At 41.1% G+C, this 23,891-nt stretch overlaps 2 protein-coding genes across 2 annotated transcripts; both read left to right on the top strand.

The window, feature by feature from the left end:
• The first annotated feature begins 32 nt into the window (after positions 1–32).
• ripk2 (receptor-interacting serine-threonine kinase 2) lies at positions 33–12,199 on the top strand. The gene is made up of 11 exons (XM_084912033.1): positions 33–226; positions 748–901; positions 1,456–1,611; positions 2,387–2,538; positions 3,083–3,132; positions 3,233–3,394; positions 3,500–3,585; positions 7,242–7,337; positions 7,576–7,672; positions 7,836–8,039; positions 9,393–12,199. Exons 1-11 carry the CDS (start codon positions 33–35, stop codon positions 9,770–9,772), a joined length of 1,731 nt encoding a protein of 576 aa, XP_084768159.1. The 3' UTR covers positions 9,773–12,199.
• Positions 12,200–13,730: 1,531 nt separating this feature from the next.
• LOC146367327 (Y+L amino acid transporter 2) lies at positions 13,731–23,755 on the top strand. The gene is made up of 10 exons (XM_084912034.1): positions 13,731–14,010; positions 14,252–14,784; positions 16,516–16,641; positions 16,727–16,871; positions 18,741–18,864; positions 19,098–19,201; positions 19,313–19,409; positions 19,510–19,659; positions 20,769–20,952; positions 21,886–23,755. Exons 1-10 carry the CDS (start codon positions 13,862–13,864, stop codon positions 21,978–21,980), a joined length of 1,707 nt encoding a protein of 568 aa, XP_084768160.1. The 5' UTR covers positions 13,731–13,861; the 3' UTR covers positions 21,981–23,755.
• The last annotated feature ends 136 nt before the right edge of the window (positions 23,756–23,891 follow it).

Raw genomic sequence — 23,891 nt, 5'->3', positions numbered from 1 at the left:
AGAGACTTCGCGTAAGGGATTCAGAAACTGATATGGAGCCAACTGCGGGCTGTTTGGATATCGGCAGCCTGACCAGCACCTTGCCGGTGATCCCCCAGAATAAACTGACGGACCTGTACTACCTGAGCGGAGGGGGTTTCGGCACCGTGTTCAAGGGGAAGCACTCCGACTGGAGGACCACTGTGGCCGTCAAGTGCCTGAAGCTCGACTCTCCAGTTATAGAAAGGTACTCAACACCGATCAGGCAACTTCGCGTAACAAGGTCTAGGTCACGGAGACACATTTCAGCCATTTATAGATGAATTGCACTACTATAGAAAAACTTTGTGCTGTTTCAGGATGATGCAGTAAAGTCTGCCTGTACTTACTCCACAGTAACAACTGCAGCACTTGACCTAATTTGAGTCAAATGTGAGAAACTGTTTCCCAACAACAGTGAACCAGGCCAACTGGATTTCAGTCAAATGTCCAGACATCATGACTCAGTTTGGTATTTATTGGTCACCTAGTAATGGGTCATTCTAAACATCTCTGCACAAATTCACAAGTGAGAAAATCTCAGAATATCTGCGTGTAACATTTTTACTCCTCTGTGTAATCAAGAGATTCAGCAAGATTGTATACTGCATTTTTGGTCTGTGTTTCTAGAAGGATTTTATCTTAAATATTCATTTACCTCACTATCACAAAAGTGCTCTCAGTGCTGTTTTGTTTTTGTTATTTATTCTGTGTCTGGCTGTGTTTCAGAGAGAGGAACTGCCTGCTGAAGGAGGCCGAGGTACTCCACAAAGCCAGGTTCAACTACATCATCCAGATCTTTGGTGTCTGCAATGAGCCTCGTATCTTCTGCATAGTCACGGAGTTCATGAGCAATGGATCTCTGGACCGGTTACTCCATGAGGTAGCTCATCAAGTTCACTTCCTATCACTAGGAACTCTTCTAGTCTGAGCAATGCACCCTTAAATAAACCATTTAGATTGCCACTGAGTGGCACCAGTTTTCTCTGGTTTAAATAGTTAGCTGTGAGAGTTGCCCAGACTACACACTGGAAAAAATGAAGGTTTTATAGTTGTTGCATTTGGATTTTTGTTGCCAAAAGAGGTCAGCTGAGGGAGTTGCATTGGTCTGTTGTTTTTCTCTCCTGTGCATCACTCATCATGTGAGTGTATGACTCTTTTTCCTTTCAGTGGGACTATAAACAAAAGCGAAAGCTCGAAGTAATTAGTATCTGATGAAACATAAAAGAAAGTAGGGAAAGAGAAGCAGAGCACTGAGGGAAGCAGACAGCTATGCACAAGGGAAATTCCCACTGGGCTGAGTGTAGTAATTTTTTCAGTCTTTATTTCAAGCTCTTGCATTGTTTTGTACTTTCACTGTAGTAAAACCCACATTTCCCTCTTTTATTTATACATTTATGATATCTTTAGCCCATCTTTGTAATCTCTGCCTTACAGAAGGACGTGTACCCTGTTCTTGCCTGGCCTTTGCGTTTGAGGATTCTGTATGAGATCGCCCTTGGGGTTAACTTCCTTCACAACATGAACCCACCCCTCGTACATCACGACCTAAAGACCCAAAACATTCTGCTGGATGGTGAATTTCATGTTAAGGTATGCGATAAGTATGAGGTGCGTGCAGAACAGGAAAATCTATGACATCACCTTAAACCGTGTGTTTGTTGGAGCTGTAACAAAAGGTTACAGCTGCTTAGGTGGTTACAGTTATAGTCACATGTATTGTGTACGTTACCAGACTAACTTAGACATAGTGGATAAGCAGCACATACCCTATGTACTGCTTATCTGCTACTCTTTATGAAACGTACCATTTTTATTAGCATAAAAAGTATATATAAACTGTATTTTTCAGGTTGTTCAGACTGATTTCTTTTTCTTTCATGGCCTAATTAAAGTGAATATATTATACTCATATCAACTCCATATTTAAGTTTTTGGACTGTAAAACAAACTCCTCTCCTTTAAACTTTCTTCTGATTGGCTGCCCCTCACAAACAGAAGGTTCAAACAGCAGGTGGGTGGTGCTAGTCTGCTGACACTCAGCGCTGTGTGCCTAAGATGAGCACATAAAGATAATACAGTATCAGTAAGAGGGGATAGAGATAACAGTAGAAGGGGAAAAAACCTCCCTGAAACTGACTATTTAGGGCAGTTTGAGTATCCACCATTGTAACAGGAAATAAGAAAGGCATAATAACTTCCCCTTAAAGATCTGATATTATAGAAAAGGCTGTCCTCCCGCTGCAGTTATCAACCTTATTTGACTTTTTGTCACGAATTAATTTAAGACTCATAAAATGTAAAACTGGCTTTGTATAACTTTGTCTGTCTGCGGTTCACGTCTTGCTAACTTTCTGCTTCTCTCCAGATTGCAGACTTTGGCCTATCGAAGTGGCGACAGCTGTCAGTGAGTAGAGGCTCGGGGTCCAAGCCAGCTGAGGGTACAGTGATCTACATGCCCCCTGAGGAGTACGAACCATCCAAGAGCCGTCGGGCCGACGTGAAGCACGATATGTACAGGTAAGACACCAGAACCCAGTAACTATTATGTAGAAGTCAGTCTCAAAATGTACATCCTTCCCTGAAGATTTAGCAGAAAAAGTCTCTGACTTATCTGTGTTACTATAAACTCTGATAACTTCCGTGTTTGTTGAGCACAATAAGCATTTAAGGGAAATGAGGCTTTCCTTCCTGTAAAGATGAAACAGTTCCTGCCTCAGCTTGCATTGCTTGCATACCACTGCAGGGCCCAGTGTCAAAGGCTAAATCAGTCGTGCCAGACAAAAAATCAGACCTAACTGTTGAGATCCGCGAGTGTGTCAGAAAAGGAATTCTGATTATTTTTCTGCTTTGATAAGAGAACTCTACTTTCCGCTGATGCAGTCTTTGTAAATTTTGCGCAAGAGGTTACGCTCGCTGCAACGGGTCAATCAGTCATGGCTTTGAGAGTCATCCCTGAAGCTGGCTTGTGGTACAGTCCCTCAGCTATAAGGGGAAATGCCAATATCTGGCAACTTAGTAACTCTTCCCTTAACTGTTTTCCTCTTTGATAATTGGATTCTAGCTATGCCATCATCATGTGGGAGGTGCTGTCCAGGCAGATCCCGTTTAAAGGTAACTGCTCGTTTTTTTTGGGGGGGGGGGGGGTTTCACGTCATGCTTTGTTCCTTCTTTACCCTATTTGAGTCACTAATATGTGTGTGTTTATGTTCAGAGGTGACCAATGGCATTCAGATCATGTTCAGCGTGCTGCGCGGTCTGCGTCCTGACACCAGCCTGGAGAGCCTGTCCACAGACATCCCCAGCAGAGAAACGCTCATCAATCTTATGACAGCCGGCTGGAACGCTAATCCAGATGAACGGCCTTCCTTCCAAAGTATGCTCATACAAATGACTAAAGTGCGCACTGCTAATGGGACGGTAGTTCTGTGTTACATCTTTGGCAGGATTTAGCAGTGTGATGCGTTTCCTACCATTTCAGATTGTTTGATAGAGCTGGAGCCTATGGTGAGGGTGTTTGACGAAATAGAGTTCCTGGAAGCTGTGCTGCAGATCAAAAAGAAAAAGGTCAGTTTTTATATTTCTTCTTTATGTACCTGTAGGGAAATCTGTGTAGCACTTTTTTTTTCCTTTTCCTTTTCCTTTTTTTTACTTTTGATTTATTTCAAAATTTAATTTGCATTTCTTCTGATCCACAAAGAGTGTATTGTGGGATGGTATCGTGTGTCTGTCTGTCAGCATGCGCTCAGGTGTGTCAGCTTACAGTAAGAGAAATCTGGTGAAACTAGTTTGAGACAGACTGTGGCTCAGAGTATGACTTTAGTTTCATGATGATGTCTCACAGCCATGCATATGAAAAATAAATGCACAGGCTTTGATGCAGCTATAGCTACAGTGACAACTGCATTTGTTTTTATTAGTGTGTGTGTGTGTGTGTGTGTGTGTGTGTGTGTGTGTGTGTGTGTGTGTGTGTGTGTGTGTGTGTGTGTGTGTGTGTGTGTGTGTGTGTGTGTGTGTGTGTGCGCTGTTGATGGCCAGATTTTTACAGCTAGTGCATCACCTAAAGTGTCATAAAATCTTTCCTTTCCTTAGTAATTGCACAGGGGTTCCCTGAATTGGCAGTTTATCACAGGTCTACTGGATCAGCTTATCACCTTTTCAAATTGATTAGAAGGAAAATGATAAAGGAAAAAAAGATAAATGTGATCTAGAGAAAGAAAAAACAGGAAACCAATAAACAGCGGCGAAATGCAGCAGGGGCCTCTGACAGACTCAGTCTGGGGACATTGTGGCTCATAGTTGGGGAATTACTCATTTAATGAGTTCATTATTTTATTTTGTTTACTATGCAAACGGCAAAACAGGGAGATGTGTTGATAAATTGAAAGCTGCCACTAATTTGTGCTCATCAATCTATGATCCTGTGATTACCAGTATCTTCGATGAGGTACTGAACCACTTGCATATAACACCCCCATACCAGCATAGTTTTTTGCTGATGTTAATGGTAGGGTGGGTTTGGAGCTCTGCAGTTACTGAGCAGAGCATTGGCAACTTTTCCACACTCTGCACCTCACTCTGTAGTTTTGTAGTTCACTTCAGTTCTGAGTTCCTAAATACGTCCACCTTACAGTAATACCACGTATAGCAGTTGATATCAGTTGTGGAATAGATGGGAAAGAACTATCAAACTGACTTGTTACAATGGTGGCATCCTAGTACAGCAGCATGCTCAAATTCAATGAGCTCTTTAAAATTACCCATTCTTTCGCAAATGTTTGTAAAGGCAGAACACATGGCTTGGTGCTTGATTTCATACACCTGTGGTAATGGGACAGAAAACATCTGAACTGAAGGATTAAGAGGTATGGCCTCAAGCTGGCTGTAAGTTAGCTAACAACTGGACACCCGTGCCCCCGATTTATAGTTTTGTCCAAAGTAGTTAAGTGTTCAAAAACCCAAAATGGTAAAGGCAGAAAAAAGCCAGTCTACCTGAAATGTCAGACTAAAGGATTCAAAGTAAAAACCAATTGGTGATGCCATCTTTTATATACAGTTTTTGTTTGGTGATCATTAAAAGAACTCATTTTCAAAAGACTGTCACAGGTTAGTGTTTTTGCTTAGCAGACATAGATGGTTAATTATTAACATTAGATACATTTTTTATTTATAGTTGGCTGTGTATGGATACACACATTTACGCAAGTATAAATGTTGAATGTGCAATTTGGGGCAGTTTAAATTGCACTGTGACTCAGTGAGAGAGATTAAAAACTGACATCATAATTTCCCTTCAGCATATCCTTCCTCTTTATATTTTCAGTGTATATGTGACTTTGCAGTCACATGTCTGTTTCTAATCCGTACTTTCAACAAGCACAAAATTGAACTACATGCAGTTAAAGGCAGCAGGGAACTAACTGTGGTAAAGAACAATCTATAGTGTTATTATTGTCTGTTAGCTGCAGAGTACTGAAGAAAAAAGTTAACAGCGTGTATTTTTAGTACTCCTTTTTTTCCCTCCTCTAAATATCCTCACTTGCATAAGTCACAGAAGTTATGAAAACATCAGTGACCTTTAGTTTTGTTCAGTGTATTGTTATATATGTTAAACACGTTGGTTATACATTAGCTTAGCTGGTAATGTACAAACTTGATTCCAACAAAGTTGTCACTCTTTAAAATGTCTGTGAAGGTTCTCAGTCATCCAGGTCATCGTAGTCAAAGGAGCTTGCAAAGAAAAGCGTCTGGACTTCTTTAAGTTTACTTGAAGACGTTTCACCTCTCATCCGAGAAGCTTCTTCAGTTCTAAGGTGAAATGGTGGAGAGTCCCAGATATAAACCTAGTGGGAGTATCCCCCCACAGAGGGACAAAAGGACCCCCTGATGATCCTCTAATCGCCTGAGCCAAGGTGTGAAACTGGGTGTGGGTCCCAATCAGCCAGAGTTTCGGGTGTGTTCATTGTGAAACCTGGCCCCACCTTATCATGCGAATTCCTGAGGTCAGATGGCCCAGGATGTGAGTGGGCATTAAGGTGTCTGGGAAGGGATCTCAAAACTGGATTATAGATGGCAGAGAGTTGGTGTCGTAAACCCCCGCCTCTGTTCAAAGATGGTCGCTCACAGTGGACATAGATGGCTTCTTTCACTCCTCTTTCAAACCATCTGTCCTCTCTGTCCAAAATGTGAACATTGGCATCCTCGAAAGAGTGTCCTTTATCCTTAAGATGCAGATGGACTGCTGAGTCTTGTCCTGTGGAGGTGGCTCTTCTGTGTTGTGCCATGCGCTTGTGAAGTGGCTGTTTGGTCTCTCCAATGTAGAGGTCTGGGCATTCCTCGCTGCACTGTACAGCATACACCACATTGTTAAGTCTGTGTTTTGGCGTTTTGTCTTTCGGGTGAACCAGTTTTTGTCTGAGCGTGTTGCTGGGTCTGAAATGCACCGGGATGTCATGCTTGGAGAAAACTCTCCTAAGTTTTTCTGATACACCGGCTACATAGGGGATGACGATGTGACAGTTTCACACCTTGGCTCAGGCGATTAGAAGATCATCAGTGGGTCCTTTTGTCCCTCTGTGGGGGGATACTCCCACTAGGTTTATATCTGGGACTCTCCACCATTTGACCTTAGAACTGAAGAAGCTTCTCGGATGAGAGGTGAAACGTCTTCAAGTAAACTTAAAGAAGTCCAGACGCTTTTCTTTGCAAGCTCCTTTGACCACTCTTTAAAATGTAAATAAAAAGTAGAATAAAGTCATTTCCAAAACTCCTTTTATTTAAAGAAAATTTGTCATTTTAATAGTTAGATGGCAGAAACTCGTCTCTAAAAGTTAGGACATGGTCATGTTTACTACTGTGTAGCATCACATCAGCTACGTTAGCAAAGAGCATCACTGGAATGAATGGGTGGATCAGCAGGTTGATGTATACTGTATATTTGTTTTTTTTAGCAACACCAGAACCTGCTGCTTTGTTGGGCAAGTCAATATTTGACTGTGTGGTCAGATACTTCAACATTCTCCTTACACTGTCCGATATAGTTTTATGGGATTTTTTTGTAAATGTAATCCTCTCTTTCAGTGTTAGTGGAATTTTTTTGTCTCTGTACTTTTTTTTTTTTTTTTTTTTTTTTCAGCAAGGGATTGACAGTTAAAGTATTTTGAAGTTGACCTTTTTGTTTGCTAATATGTGGTTGTGCCGTATCTCTTTTGCTCCTCACACAGCTGAGGTCACAGTGTTGTTCAGCCCCAGCAGCCTGTCAGAAGGGGAGTGAGGAGGAAACTCCAAGTATGCCAAAGGACAGGCCCAGCCAGTGGACGGTCAGTATCTACTCGTCACCTACACTGAGAATAAAGATGACGTGTGTGGAGCGTGGATTTTTTTTTTTTGTTTTGTTTTTTTTTTTTTTATGCATGTTGTCAGCCGGTAACTGAACCTGAATAATTTACTTGGCTTATAATGAAAACGGTGATATGGAGGGATGCAGTTCAACATGAAGGTGTGTCGTTGTGGTCATGTATGAACATAAATGAAACCTCACTGTTTTCTCTGTCGCAGGAGGGCACTACATCAGGCTCGGGGTCTTGTTCCTCTCAGGACACGGACATATCTCTACCGGGCGCCCTCTCCAGCAGCAATGCTGCATCCGCTAAACGTAATGACACCAACACCTTTACCAAGTATCACCACTGATAATCTTTAAAGGAAGTGGTGTGACTTGATGTCATAGAGAGTTCAAAAATAATACTTTAGTCTCTGTTACAGCGTATGCTCTGTTTGGCTGCTGGGCACATCACCTTTCTTGTTCTGTTTTTCAGCTGTAGATTGCCTTCCATCGTCATTCATGCCTCACAGTCTGGAGTCTCCACAGTCATTGAAGGATGTCTATGATAAACCAGGATGTGGGGATAAAATGAACGGCTGGACGAATGATTTAAACATACTCAGCAAGCCTGAACCAATCGCCGAATGTGAGACAAAGCTGGTTAATGTCTCCCTCAAAGCACAGCCTCAGCCTCAAGGTACAAGAAGCTCAATCGTGCATCTGTTGGTGTGTGAATGCGTGGACCTGTGTCCCATTTTTAAGTCTTTATGATAGACGAGTGCATGTGAAAAACAGAGTGCAGCTCATGATTCAGTAGGCTGTAAAACCACGTTTGGCAGCAGTAATGATTCTCTGTACCACTTTATCAGTCTCTCACACGCTCTTCTTTACAGCATTACTTCAGTTCACTGAAGTTTGTGTGCTTTCATTTATGGACAGCTCTTTGACTGGACCATTTTAACACTTTGATATTTTTTTTTTTTCTCAGCTGTTCTGTGTTTGGGATCATTGTCCTGTTACATGACTCAGTTTCGGCCACACTTTAGCTGTCAGACAAAGGAGTTCATGTTTGATTCAATGACTGCAACCTGCCTGGGTCATGTGGCTGCAAAACAAGCCTAAATTATCGCCCTTCCGCCAGCGTGCTTAACATTTGGTATGAGGTGATTGTGCTGATATGCTGTGTTTGGTTTGCACCACACGTGGTGTTGTACGTTATGGCCAAACATCTCCGCTTTGGTCTCATCTGACCAGAGGACATTATTCCTGAGATTTGATCAGATGCAACTTTGCAAACTTAAACAATACATGTTTTTAGAGACTTTCTCCTGATAACATCTTCAAACAAGAACTTGTTCAATGTTTTTCTGAGTGTTTGTCATGAACTTTAGCATATAGGCCTGTAGAGTCTGAGACGTAGCTTTTGGGATTTTCCCAGTATTGCTCATTCTGTCCATCAAGTACATTTGCTGGGATGTCCAGTCCTGGGAAGATTGTGGCATTGTGTTAGCACAGCTGAATGCTCCAGACGAGAAAATTGTCAAAACTTCTGCTTTTTTTTGAGGTGCTCACACTTGCTGATGATCAGTTAACCAAGTGAATTAAATTAGTAACACCCAGCTGCCGCTTAGCTTCTTAATTCCTGTGGGAGCAGTAGAGATGCACTTTGTTTTTCACAGGACCTGCCTGTTCTAGTTGCACTTTTCTTTTTGTTTTCCTGGACACATGGTACCAATAGGCTATCAACCTCATAATTCATGTTTCTGTGTTTTGCTGGCTCTGTCTAGTACAGGGCATTCAAGCACACTTCGATCATTTTAGTGTAACTGTGTTTATTTCTTCCTTAAGAAGATACAAATTAGAATCATAGTGATGCTGTTATCGTTCCTTTGTTCTTGACTAGTAGGCCCTGATAGCAAGTTACACTCCTATTCAGCTGATTGGCGTAACATAACATTGGTTTGTAACACCTTACACTTTTGGTATAAAGAGTATATTTCACCCTTGCAGCAATGTTCAGCAAATAAGGCATAACTTTTTCTTGTTGCAGGTTACTCTCCTCCACCGCGGCACTCTCCTCCTCTGCAAGGTCCCATCTCCCAGTGGATTGCAATCCGGCGTGAGGAAATTGTCTCCCAGATGACGGAGGCTTGTCTGAACCAGAGCTTGGACGCCCTGCTGTCCCACTCCATGCTGATGAAAGAGGATTACGAACTGGTGATCAACCAGCCCACACGCACCGCTAAGGTCCGCCGACTTCTGGACACCTGCGACAAACACAACGAAGACTTCTCCCGCATCATCGTCCGCAAGCTGCACGACAACAAGCAGATGAGCCTGCAGCCGTACCCGCCTGAAATCAGCTCGCCTATGGTGGCACCCAGCGCACCGTCACTGTCCATGTCCTACAATATCCCCAGGAAGATGTAGCACCACTCACGGCCAAGACTTCCACATAAAGACTGTGCCAACTTGACACTACAACTAACTCTTTCTGGTTCCGTGTCATCCAGACACTCGCCACGGTTTAGACGGAAGAACAGCTGGTTGAACAACTAAAGTTACAGGTACAAAAACGTCATGTGTTACTATGGACACATCAACTCAAGATTTAAGGTTTTATTCTGTATGTTTAGAATCAAAAAGACTTTAACTGAAGCAGTGATTATTTTTTTAATGTTACGGATTTGATGTGATTATTTATTTGTAGTCCCTAAGTGACTATATTGAGTGGTTTTCACTCTTTTTGGTATCTAATGCTTTTTGTCTGAAGACTATTAGATTAATGTTGGCCTGTTTGTGCGATCGTGTATCAGTATTTGGAGAATGCAAACGTCCTCATTTATTTGATGCAACTAAAGACAGGAGGACTGTTAACTGGAAAACCTGCTGTAAAAATAAGGTTTAACTCTTCTAGCAATCTTTATTCAAGTATCATGTATTTATGGGTTCTGGTCATGTTTACGGCCTGAGTGAGCGAGTGTATTGTTGTTCTATTTAAGCACAAGGTCTACAGAAAGTTTGAATAAGTGTTACTTTAAATAAGTGTTCCTGAACTTTGCAGCTTTGCCAAACTAAGAGGAAAAGTTGGACTGAGTTGTGACCCAGTGGCAGACTGCATGGAAAGTTTTTACTCTTCCTCTATTTATCACCAAGCTAAAGAGAGTCACAGGGTCACAAAGTAAAGAGGAAGCTGAGAGGGTAATACAACACCCAGAAAGAGGTGTGTGTGTGTGTGTGTGTGTGTGTGTGTGTGTGTGTGTGTGTGTGTGTGTGTGTGTGTGTGTGTGTGTGTGTGTGTGTGTGTGTGTGTGTGTGTGTGTCTGCATATAGTGGGTCATTAAAATTGGACCAAGTATGTGCTCTCATTTCTTTCGGTCGGTTCAGTAGCGACCTCACCTCAGAGACTTCAGGCTTATCTGGATCTTTCCAGACTTGACCTATCTTCCACAGACTCTGAGCTGAGATTACAAATAAATGTATTCCAACTGAGCTTCTCTGCAGTAGCATAAGAAAAAAAAAATCGAATACATGAAAATCCAGCTTTGCTTGTAGCAGATCTTTAGTTTACCTACAGGCTGCCTGTTCAGCATATTTTTCTTGAACGTTGCAACTTTTTTTGCTGTTGTTACGCAGTCTGCTCAAAACAGCAGCAACATGTTTATTAAATCTGTCAGTCACTGACCCGCAAGGCAGAAAACTGTTGCATAAGTATACAATAAGCAAGTACTGGTTTATCTGTTAAACTATACCTTTGTCTGCCACAGGGCTCTTTGTTAGCTCCTTAACATAATAAGCATATATTGTACGTTCTTTCTGCCAGAATATGCTGTAGTTACACAACAGATATTTTCTGTTTTATTAGCGTGTGTGCTCCTGCAGTTAACAAATATAATCAGTCAATTGGCCAACAAACGGCCTATTTCATTCCCCATTTGGCATCTTTAATGTGCCAAACATATTTTGTTGTTGTTGTTGTTTAACCCTTCAGTGTCTCAAACATCAAACATGCAAACCTATTCACAAACTGTCCTACACTGATTCTTAATAACTCCATTGCTTTTGCCTGTCAACACTTTCATCAGTAAGTAATTGTTTTGGTGGGTATGTTGTGTGCATGCATGTGAGCTTTTTTTTTTTTTTTTTTTTTGTAAATGCACACGGGCCTTGCCGCCCTCAACACTGCCTTCACTTCCTCAAATGGGTGCTTGCAATGACAATATTAAGCTGTGGCTCTGGATTTCAGTACCACCTACAACACATTAATCACAGGACAGTCAGTGTGATTAATTAATGTTTTTTCATGCACATGTTCTGCATCATTCAGTCCAAAGTGACCACAGTCCAATGAAGACCTGAATCACACAGTGGGGAATGAGTCACAGCACGTCAGACTTTGTAAAACACTGTTAGAGCAAATTATGCTCGAATGACAAAATGTCATTTAGATTAGAAAGGCCGAGCAGGGTCGATCTGCTTCCGTATGTTGGACTGGTATTGTTTTTGAAATCTGTGCCTCATATTCTGCTTCTGGTCTCACCTCGAGTTACAGGCAAACGCCTTCTACGTGCATATCAAGCAAAGCTGAGTGAAAATGCTATAGATTTGATAGTGGTGTGTGTATATGTTGTAACATATTTTTTTTACTGTTTTTCTGTGATGTGTTTATTTGATATTCGTAGAAATACCAACTGAAAAATACGGAGCTAATTTAGAGCCCTTGTATTCAGTAGTGTCAGCCGATTGAGCAGTTCTGTCAGAGGTTTAACATGATGTGTAGCTGTGGTTTCAACTAGGATTTTCTTTTTTTATATTGTGTCAAACTTCATTAAAATGGCTACTCTGTTTTTAATTTAATTTGGTCTCATTTCTGCTTCTTGTTTTTGTAACAGTAATTTTAAAGGAACACTTTGCTCCTTTAATGTTACATGTGCTGCTGATTGATGTAGCAAAACCACCAAGGGGCCACACTGTATGCTGTTGTAGATAACTGTGAATGGGCCTAACAAAAATGCAAAGGTTCAGTGAGCTTCACTTAAGGACTGAAAAATACACTTATCTGCCACTTTATTATGTACAGGTTGCTAATACTGAGTTGGACCCATTTTTGCCCTAATTCTTGGCAAAATAAATTCAACAAGTTGCTGGAAACATTCCTCTGAGATTTTGGACCATATCGACATGACTGCATCACACAGTTGCTGCAGATTTATCAACTACATGTCTGTAATATGAATGTGCATTTGTGAAATATCCCAAAGGAACGCTTTGACATGACACATTATCCTGAAGGGTACACAGTGGTCATAACGATATGGACATGGTCAGCAATAATACTCTGGTAGTCTGAGGTGATCAGCTGGTGCGAAGTGAAGTGTGCCAAGAACCACACTCTTACACCACTACAGTCATCTATACAGGGCAGGATATGCCAATACCTTTGTTTATGCCAAAGTGTCACTTAAATCACCTTTCCTATGATGTTTGGTTGAACTTGAGCAGCTTTCTTCGACTACATTAACATGCCTAAATGCATAGAGTTGCTACTATGTGTTTGTCTACCAATAACTAGATATTTGAGTTTACAAGCAGTTCAACTGGTGTACATGCCTATTAAGTGCACATGAAAGATATATGAAGCCACATTGACATCACCTACTGGTTTGTGAATTTTTGGAGCTAGAAGGTACCATATTTGGATAATTTAGCTAGCGCTAGATAGCTTGGCTAGCAAGGTGGATTAACAGCCAAAAACTAGCTAATTGATGCTAACTGCAGTAGAAAAGTGCACACTCTTTCTCAAATACTGAAGATGTCACCAACAACACAGAAATATTCAAGATATTCAGTGACTTGGACAAGCTGAAGTAAAGGTTAACATACAACTAGAGGCTTCATTTGGCTATGTTGGCATACACCTGTTAGCTTCACAATCCATGACTTTAATGTTGAGTACAATTTAAACAGTTGAGTCTTCATCCTCATGGGCTAAATTACCAAGATAATTTTTGTAGCAGACATTTTAACATATCATGTGAGGACTGACTTACTTTTGAGCCAACCTCAAGTGGAAGTTGCACTTTTTAGCCTTGGAGTTGGCTGCTTGGCAAGAAATAGTTTATACTTCACTTATAGATCGTTCAACAAACAAGCTGCTGGACATAGCTTTCTAGTCATTTTCCTGGCCTGCAGATGTCTACAAGGAGGCACAAAACAAACTCATAGTATCAATCATTAAAAACACAAAAAACAATATCAAGTAGACTTATAGAGTCTTCCTTCTGTATACCAGTGATGAGGTGGGTTATGCCCCTGGAAACACTCCCTGCAAATTAAGATAAGCTTAATGACACTTTTCATCACAGTATAAATAACCATCCTGTATGTGGGGTCAATTTGAGCATGGCTCCCTCTGTCTCAGCTGTTGAAGGCTCTGTGCGGGCAAGAACGTCTGCTTGTCTCTGAAAATAGCACAGGGGGCAACATGAGAGTGTGGCCCTAGAAAAACACACGTTATGGATGGGCTGGCCTGCAGAGATTGCAACATCGACCATCCTGTTGGTGCCTCTCAGATGTGATCTCCCCCGGTGCCAGACTGGTGTTTCAGACCTGAGTGGTGGCCTGAGTCAGACTGCATGTTCAGAGGAACAGACAGACTTGAAAACAAGGTAAGTTAATCTTTTGTTACTTGCATGCCTGTATTATATGTCATGAGTCACTCGTGCTGTTCATTTATATCTATAATTATAAACAAAGGGGAGTGATCTGTGTTGGGGAATTGCATGCTTGTATTCTTAAGTTTGAACATGTGTCATGGAGAATTTTTTATTTTTTTAATACATTGTGTGCTAGCTAAGTTTGTTAAATTTGAATAATCCCATCTAATTTTCCCTATCATCTCCATCTCAGCACTGCTGGAATAATGGGGGATCTGAGACAGACCATTGGGGTCATGTCACAGACGATATGTCCGAGCTCACGAGTTCCATCTGAGGAGGACCTAAAGGCTCCAAATGGTGTTAAAGAAGAGAAAATGCAGATGAAGAGGGAGATTTCTCTCCTGAATGGGATCTGCCTCATTGTGGGCAACATGATCGGCTCTGGGATTTTTGTTTCACCAAAGGGCGTACTCATGTACAGCGCTTCTTATGGACTGTCGCTGCTCATCTGGGCTCTTGGCGGGATCTTCTCAGTGTTTGGGGCTTTGTGCTACGCAGAGCTCGGCACCACCATCACCAAATCTGGAGCCAGCTACGCCTACATCCTGGAGTCTTTTGGTGGCTTCTTGGCTTTCATTCGTCTGTGGACGTCCATCCTCCTGATCGAGCCAGCCAGCCAGGCTGTGATTTCGCTGACATTCGCCAACTACCTGGTGGAGGCTTTCTACCCCACCTGCCAGCCGCCGTACGCTGCTGTCCGCCTCCTTGCTGCAGCCTGTCTCTGTAAGAAACACAGCTGTGTCTGAATGAGTGTGCCCACTGGGTTTTGTATTGAGCTGTAAATGTGGATTTTTAAATGAAACAAAATGTGCTGTTGCAGTTTGCTGCAGAAAAAGCTTAAATTTACTAACTACTCACATTTGACTCTAGCATGCTTTTGGTATACCTACGAGTTCATGGTCGACTCAATGACAGCAAGGTGCTCAGGTCCCATGGCTGCAAAACAACCCTAAACATCACATCTCCACCACCATGCTTGATAATTGAATGCGGTGTTTGTGCTGATATGTTGTTATTGGTTTTCTAAAAACATTTTTGCAGTTTGTTATTGACAAAAATATCGACTTTGGTCTTGTCTGTCCAGAGGACATTGTTCCTTAAGTCTTGTAGTTTGTTTAGATGCAACTTTGCAAAGTTAAGCTATGTCCTTTTTAGAGAGAAGAGGCTTTCTCCCCCCAACCTTTCCAAACAAAGCTATAGCCATTCAGTCTTTCTTTCTAAGTGCACTCTTGTAAACTGTAACATTTAACATGTTTACTGAGGCCTGTAGAGTCTGAGATGTAGCTCTTGGGGGGGGTTGCAGTTTCTCTTAATGTTGCACTGTGACCTTGGGGTGATTTTGTTGGAACATCCACTCCTGGGACGATTGCGACATTGTGTTAACACACACTTGAAACTCTGAACCACCAAACCGCTAAAACTTCAGCTTGAGTTCTGTGGAAGGAGTGAGGATGCACTTATTTTCTCAATGCCAAGTCTAAATTTGTATCAATTAAAGCCATTTAATTTCTTTTTAACCTCTACAAACACCTCTCAAATCTAATCCTATTTAAATAAATTAATAAAGCAACCTTGGTTAAACACATTCCTGCACTGGGTTTTAATTACATAATTATGGTGATACAATCAAATATTGCTACTTGTAATTTTACCCTGATATAGCCACAGCTTATATAAAGTTACTACTGATGAACACCTACCCTTATCCACTCCTGCCAGTTCAAAAACACAGCCCAGGGGCTCAGTGGTTAGTGCTCTTGCTTCACTGTTTTCTGTTTCAAACTTGGGCCTGAATTTTCTGTGTGGAGGTCTAGTTTGTCACTGGAGCTGCCCACTGCTAATGCTTCAAATGACTCAAATTAATTTCCTTACAATCCCTAAACATGTATATCTTGCAGAATATATTGAGGCTTTTATTGTGAGGCAGTCAGGAGAAATGTAAAACGTTTAGTTTTGTTTCGTTTTGAATAGTTGAGTAAAACCAGATTAAAAGAGCTTTAGTGCTGCCCACAGTCACATCTGATCTATTCATGCCAGTACCAAACCCGATAGCCCTTTGTAGTACAGGCATAAGCTAAAGTTAGGCTGCCAGTCCCATGTCACAGAGCTTTGCAGTGATTGGATTGCGTGCTCCGAAGACTGTAGCAAGCAGAAGTGTTATTTATGTGAGAGATCAGCGATGCTGTGACTCACCCATCGCTCTACCAAGAAGTGCGATTCTGTTTTGGTATCCATGAGCCAATTGCAGCCCACGTGACAGAAAGAAAGGAGCAGTGTGAGAGAGTCAGGTTTCTGTTTGCTACAAAGTGCTTTAGTTTCACAAACTGCTGGCTAAACTGCTGGCTAAACTGCTGTGTCATGCAGGATTCCTTAATGTACATCGTAGAAAGCAGAAGCAGTGTTTCTGTGTTTGGTCATGTTTGTTCATTGCCTTCATCCTCTACTTTGTATCAGGTATCCTCATCTTCATTAATTGTGCTTATGTGAAGTGGGGGACTCTAGTGCAGGACATCTTCACTTATGCCAAACTGATGTCACTTTTCCTCATCATTATTATAGGAATCCTGAAGATATCCAGTGGTAAGTGAAAGTAAAAGTAAGAATTTGTGGGAAAGCTAAATAAAATGTTACACTCAAAGTAAAACTCAATCTTGTCTTTGTGTAGGAGAAACAAAGAGCTTTGAGAACCCGATGGAGGGCTCCACGGCAGACCCCGGCGCCATCGCTTTGGCCCTCTACTCAGCTCTCTTCTCCTACTCTGGCTGGGACACGCTCAACTATGTAACTGAGGAGATTTGTAACCCAGAGAGGTGACTGAGGCAGGAGAAATGAAAATGCACTCAGACTCGTACGCTCGAGGCTCCATGGCAACTTCTGACTAGATTGTATTTCCTGCTTTTAGCTTAGTGATGAGAAATCTGCTAAAAGTTAATTTTTGACAGTGCTGATTAATCAGAGTAGAAGGGTTAACATGCCTTTGAGCAGAATAGCTGAGATAGTACAGACAATAAAAATGAGCCACTGGACTCCTGCACTAAAACACAGCACCGACTATATTTTTAATGTCCACTCACAGCATTATACATCTGTGTAACAAACAAAAAACATGACAGAGAATCATCTTAATGAAAGATTCGTGCAAAGCTGCTTATTTTGGAACACCATTAGGAAATCACAAATATACAGTGGCCCTAAGAGGCCAAACACCAGCAATAAGAAAAACGCTGCAAAAGCACAAAACGGATATAGGAAAAACGACAACGGCAATAGGAAAAAACAAAACACAAATAGGAAAAAACACAAGGGAAGTGTTTTTGGAGAGACAATAACCCGACGGACCAGTTGCAGGAACCCAAAACATGCTACGTGTGTTTTATCATGATTCATATAATACTGATGACAGATTTTTAGGCTAATAGTTAGGCTAACACACTTATCTCTCATCTTTTCTTTCCTCACAAAACCAACAGATCCTCCACTACTTTTAAGTGTCTCCCAGCGCAATTCTTAGCATATTTTGGTTCCTGCAACTGGTCCGTCGAGTTATTGTCTCCCCAGAAACACTTCCCTTGTGCTTTTGGAAATCTGTTTTTTCCTATTTCTGTTTTCTTTTTTCCTATTTCCGTTGTGTTTTGTGTGTTTTTGCAGCATTTTTCTTATTGCTGGTGTTTTCTTAAGTTGCAGTCCATTTGGCCTCTCTGGGCCACCATACAAATAGCTATTTGTATGTAGATTATCAGATATCACCGACATTGAAGTCAAATAAATTCTCTCTAGATATCTTAAAGGAGAGCCCCAAAACCTCTGAAAGAGTGACTGTTTAATAGCCCTGATAAAATAAGTATATTTCTCTACAGCCAGTGTTGTAGCTAAGGTAGAAAACCAATCCTATGAGTCATTTTCCGTGTTATAGCAACAACTCTTCTTACCAATAACAAACACATTTCTAAAAAGCTCTTTTGATTCTGTGAAATGTTAAAATGAGCTGGATGCAAACCTAATATAAAAGCTTAGGGTCAGAAGGTATTTGTTTGGAAATTTTGTGTTTTGCATTGAATGTTTCACACATTTTCTTTAAATTCACAATATTGTAATTATTGTGCTTTTCACCTTCCAAAAGGTAGGTCATTGTTTTGTTTGCTCTTAGAAGCAGCAGATATTTTAAGCAAAAAAGTATTTAAAAAAAAAAAAACTACACTACAGAGGCATTACACACTACCTGCCCATCACCAGACTGTGTGCAGACCCATTTGGACACCAGCTGGGAACGACAGGGAAGCATGCAGTAGCTACAGAGTCCTTCAGAAACTGGTGGAGACCAAAACGAGAGCTAAAAGACAGTGAATAGTGGACATTTATAAGACAGAAAAATGCATGACTCCCAAAGAGGAGCTACTAAAGCAACCTAAATGGTGATAATACGCCTAATTTCATTATCACAGGTTTAACTGCAGATGATTTCAGTTACTTTCACGAGTCTTGTTGTAGCACAGCATCCCATAACTGTCTTTTAATCACTATCTGAACACTTTTAAATTGTGTATTGTTGGCATGAAACCAGCTGCTATTCTTTGTCCCAGCTCTGTGTAAAACATATTCCTGAACAAAAGGAAATGAAGTGTAGGAGCTGAAGTCAGATTCTTCTGTAATCGCTGTGTGTGATTATGCTTTTGTTGCAGAAATCTGCCCCTGGCCATCGCCATTTCCATGCCCATAGTGACCATCATCTACCTACTGACCAACGTGGCGTACTATGTGGTTCTAGACATGTCCTCTCTGCTTGCCAGTGACGCTGTCGCTGTGGTGAGACACCTGAGAGTTTCGTTCCTGCTAAATATAGGTCTGTTCAGCTTAGAGCAGGACATTTTGTTCTCTGAGATGAAAACAGGACTTGAGAAAATAAAGTAATGTAACATCTACGTCAGCTGCAGAAAATATAAGGGTTTAAGGCCGCGACAGACCCTTAGGAAAACTGCTCAGATCTCTTCATCGTGAATGTGTAGTGTGAAATAACCAATGCAAATGTGACCCCACAGACATTTGGAAATGCGGTCCTGGGGCCGTTCAGCTGGATCATCCCCGTTTCTGTGGCCATGTCCTGCTATGGAGGACTCAATGCTTCCGTCATTGCTGCTTCACGGTAATGAGAAAATACAGAGTGTATCCCGACTTACACTGTGATGGCACTTGTGATGGAAGTATGACTGATGAAGTATGTTCTCACTAACCTTCCACCTCGCTGATCACACAGGCTGTTTTTTGTTGGAGCCAGAGAGGGCCACCTCCCCAACAGTCTGAGTCTGATTCACCTGAAGCGCTACACGCCCATACCTGCTCTGCTATTCAACGTGAGAAACAAAACTGCCTTGTAAAACACAAATGAACGTGTTTCATCATACCACGATCCCATGGGGATTCTTTACTTGTCCTTGTGCTGTGTGGCTACAGGGCTTAATGGGCCTGATTTTCCTGTGTGTGAAGGACGTGTTTCAGCTCATCAACTACTTCAGTTTCAGCTACTGGCTCTATGTGGGTCTCTCTGTGGCTGGCCTCATCTACCTACGAATCACCCAGCCGGAAAGACACAGACCTGTCAAGGTGACGCTTCTTTCTTTTTTTTTTAAGTTCGACCTTTTTTGAAGAAAAGGTCAGAGGTCCAAATAACATGATATTTAGGATCCACATACATCGTTCCCTATATGCCTCTATGCTGTCAACACCAACAATGCCAGCAGGAAACCTAGCTTTAAATAGCTATATAGCATAAATATCATATCATTCTGACATTCAGAACAATCTACTAGCCTTGATAGAGAGGTCAGAGGTCAAATATGGCATGATATTTTATCATATACAGGACTTTCTAAATGTTACCAACACACACCACAGGTGTAAGAGGTTATAAGAGGCAGTCAGCAAAGCGTTGGCTTTGGTGTGATATCTAGCGCCCAGTAGGTTTACATACAAACATTTGAAAACAGGAAAGCTGGCATGAACGGTGCCAAAGAGAGGAACCGATACTGATAAGTGTGCGTGGCAGTCTGGGATCCCAAATTAAAACAGGAAGTCACGAGCACATTAAGAAAGGTCAGATATGTATTTTGTTTGACGTGACATAATTTCTGTATGCAAGCTTGCCAACTTCTTTGACCTTCACAATTAACATCACCGAGTTTATTTACACTAGATTAACAATTCATGGTTTAAAGATTATACCCATTCAGCTGTAGCGCTGCTGAAACACTAGCATGAATGAGAAGAAAATACGGGACTTGCCTCTCGTTATCTACAACACAAAAGCAACAAATACACATTTAAGAGCGAAATAAGCTGTCGGGTGGTTGTAAGAAAATATAAAAACATTTTCAGATTCTGCTAAAGTGCTGTCCCCAAATCTGACCTCTCCCATCACAACAAACTGTTTTCACTTCCTGCTACGGCCATCTGTTGCTTGTTTATACATCAGCTTCCATATGATGAAATAAAATCAGGAATTGTGTAAAGAAAGAAAGAAATATAAATAGTTACCACAGTTGCATGCACTCGGAATTAAAGTGTGGTGTTGTTTTGTGCACACTGAGTGATTATGAACGTAAAAAGATGGTGAACACTGTGTTTTGAACCATTGCTCTTCATGTCAACATACACATTTAAACACTCAGAGATTCTCAGAAAGACTAACCAGATGTGCGTGTCTCTCTTCACAGCTCACCTTGTTCTTCCCCTTCATCTACTGTTTTTGTAGCCTGTTCTTAGTCATCGTCCCTCTGTACGGTGACACCATCAACTCCCTCATAGGAATTGGTATTGCACTGTCTGGTGTGCCAGTTTATTACGTGGCCATTTACCTGCCTGAGGAGAGAAGGCCTAAATTCATCCGCAAGCTAAACAGTAAGACTTAAAATCTATATTTTATACTGTTTTCAGTTTTTCTCTAGGCCTCGTTGTTGGTTGAATATATAGTTATGTGAAAAACTAAGTACATCTTTACTGCTTCAGCAGCTCAGCTTAGGAAAGTTGCAACTGAAAGACTTCTGGAACAACGTTTTCTGGACAAACGTAGAGATGTAAATCAAACACAGCATATCAGTGCAAACACCTCATACCAACTGTAGTGGAGGGTGATGATTTTAGCTTATTTTGCAGTCACGGGTCCTGGTCAACTTGCTGTCATTGAGTGAACCATTAACAACTCTGTATATCAAAGTATGCTAGAGTCCAATGTGAGGTCATATGCCTGACAGCTGAAACTGGATTATGCAACAGGACAATGATACCAAGCACAGCTGCAAATCTGCAACAGAATGGCTCAAAAAGAAAATAACCAATGTATCACAATGGTGCAAAGTCCAGACCTAAACCTGGCTGAAGTGCTGCAGCAGGACCTGAAGACGGCTGTGCATAGATGAATGCCTGCAAACCTCAATGAACTGAAGCAGCGTTTTAAAGAGTTGGCCAAAATATCGCCACAATGATGTGACAGACTCAAAGTAATACAGAAAGTGATCGCTTCAAGTTATTGCCGTTAAAGGTGGTTTCACAAGCTACAAAAAGATTGGGTGTACTCAGTTTTTCACAGGACTGCATAGCATTCTGTTCTTTTCCTTTTTCAAAGAAGTGAAAACGCCCTGATTTAAGTCATTCTCCTTAGATTTACGTGCTACATGTCCTCCTTTCACCCTTTACCCAGATTGCCAAATACCGCTGTCTTTAACATCAAATTCAGCATTAGTCATCCTGAATCATGAATCAGCTGTAACTGACCTCTTCTCTTACTCTCTCTCTTCCCACCCCTCCCACATCCTCCGCCGTGTCCTCGCCTAGCCTTCGCCACCAGATACACCCAGATGTTGCTGTATTGCTGCATGACTGAATCTGACACAGAGGAAGAAATTCATGGAGGCATTAAAACACAATGAAGCCGCAAACAGACTCCCAAAGCCTTGTTCACAGAAAACAAGGATTTGCATGTACTGAGCAATGAGGAGCAGGCTCTCAGCGTTTGTGAGGATTACTCACATATCTCTCAAATGAAAGACAAATAATTTGAGAAACTGGTGACTTGATTTCTTCAGTAAATGTGCTACACTTTTCTACTGAGAGCAAAGAATATCTTCTATGAGGATATACGTTTAAAAATGTTGCAAAAACTACATTTTTATTTTTGAGAGTTTTGTGAAGATTTAAGCTGATCACCTTTTGTCTGATTAACACGTTACGTAATGAAAATCCTACTGTCGTGGTCATGTGATCACAGTCTTCAGTTTTCAGAAGCATATTTAAACTTAATATTCATCTCTGGATTTTTTTTTTACAGTTTGATTATATTCATATGTGGATGACTGTGCAAGTGTAAAACACTATTAACAATGTCGGCTTCAGCTAATGCAACTGATTCCTGAGCCGCTTCTCTGCAAAGCTGTTTCACTTCAGGTATTTTCAAAATGTTTGCATCTTCTTCTCTTTTTTTGAGAGAGAGATAGCCAAGCTTTTTTTTCCACCAACCAAACATTTACTGCAGCTGGGTGGGAAAGTCCCTCATGCGTTCGCTCACTGTCCTTCGGCAGTTTGCAGCTTTGTGTGTCTTCTGTCAGCAGCTCTGAAACCTGCACGAGTGCAGAACAAAACAATCAACGTTTAGATTTTATTTAAATGGCAAACCTTCTAATAATTTTACTATTTAAAAAACTCATCTGAACCAAAGAGCTTCAGCTCCGTATTTTTATTCTTGCACTTTTATTCTTGCTGAAATATCTCAAACAAATACGTTTCTCTCCCTTTTAGGACAATCTGTGTTTAAGATTTGTTGTGATTGGCTGCTCCTCACAAACAGAAGGTTCGAGTGCTTACAGTCAGAGCTGTGTGCCTGGGGTGGCCAAATTATTGTATCAATTCACTCTGACGGGAAACAGAGCCAAGGGTAGAAAAATGAGCAGTCTGAAGCAGCAGATTCTTATTCTATTTCTTTTTTAAATTAATGTATGTATGTATAATGTGTGAATATTCTCTCAAATCTGTATTCAGAATACCAGTCTTTAAAAGCTTGTGATCATGCTCTCCAGAATGTATTCTAACCTGGAAGTTATAAATAATGTAAAATGAAATGAACTTGAAAAAAAGAAAAGATTAAACTAATTCCATCTGCATGCCGCCCATTCTTTCATCAGCTTGCTAGAGTATGTACCGTTAACATGCACTGCGTGAAGAGGTGAAAGCGGCTTTAAGTATGACTTGATTAGTATTCTGATTATTTTGACTTAGTAGAGAAATCAAAATGATTTCGATACGACTGAGGAACCATGTGTGCTCAGTGTCTAGTGACCTCGACGTCGCACAGTAAAGCAAACGTTACTCTATCCAGTCTTGTTTTGGGCCCATGAGCTCCAGACTGAACATCAGATTGTTTTCAATTCGATTTTAAATTAGACCCAAGTTAGACCTCCTGACTTTATCAGGAAAATATTTGCTGACGTCACAGAGAAAGCAAGCCCAGACCTTTCTACACAACTTTTTTTCCAATTACAGGAGTCTCCCCTGCTGGCTGTTGCAAAGAATACAAGCTTAAGAAATGCTGAAAAGCTCAATCAATCTTTTGCATACTGTCTATGCTATGCACAAGACAAGTAATAGTCTCAGTATAAAACAGGAACCAAACAAAAACCAAAACTCTCAACAAGGCAAAGTAATAAATATCATGGATTTACAGTTTATTAACCAGTTAAAAGATTCATGTAGTTACATCCTACTGAATTTATGTGTTATAAACACTCTATTATTATATATTTTGCAGACATTTTCTGTTTATGGAGAAGGACACACTGTTCAAAGCT

The sequence above is a fragment of the Perissodus microlepis genome, chromosome 18, assembly GCF_051167445.1.
Source record: "Perissodus microlepis isolate ML-2025 ecotype Zambia chromosome 18, ASM5116744v1, whole genome shotgun sequence".
Classification (NCBI taxonomy): Eukaryota; Metazoa; Chordata; class Actinopteri; order Cichliformes; family Cichlidae; genus Perissodus; species Perissodus microlepis.
This window is presented reverse-complemented; position numbering and strand designations above follow the sequence as displayed.

Bases quoted from the DNA above. Each gene is read 5' to 3' on its own strand.
- ripk2 (XM_084912033.1), top strand. From the start codon at position 33: ATGGAGCCAACTGCGGGCTGTTTGGATATCGGCAGCCTGACCAGCACC. The intron at 2,539-3,082 runs GTAAGACACCAG...ATTGGATTCTAG, and splicing joins GTGAAGCACGATATGTACAG to CTATGCCATCATCATGTGGG. The intron at 8,040-9,392 runs GTACAAGAAGCT...TTCTTGTTGCAG, and splicing joins AGCACAGCCTCAGCCTCAAG to GTTACTCTCCTCCACCGCGG.
- LOC146367327 (XM_084912034.1), top strand. From the start codon at position 13,862: ATGGGCTGGCCTGCAGAGATTGCAACATCGACCATCCTGTTGGTGCCT. The intron at 19,660-20,768 runs GTGACGCTTCTT...CTCTCTTCACAG, and splicing joins AAAGACACAGACCTGTCAAG to CTCACCTTGTTCTTCCCCTT. The intron at 20,953-21,885 runs GTAAGACTTAAA...GTCCTCGCCTAG, and splicing joins ATTCATCCGCAAGCTAAACA to CCTTCGCCACCAGATACACC.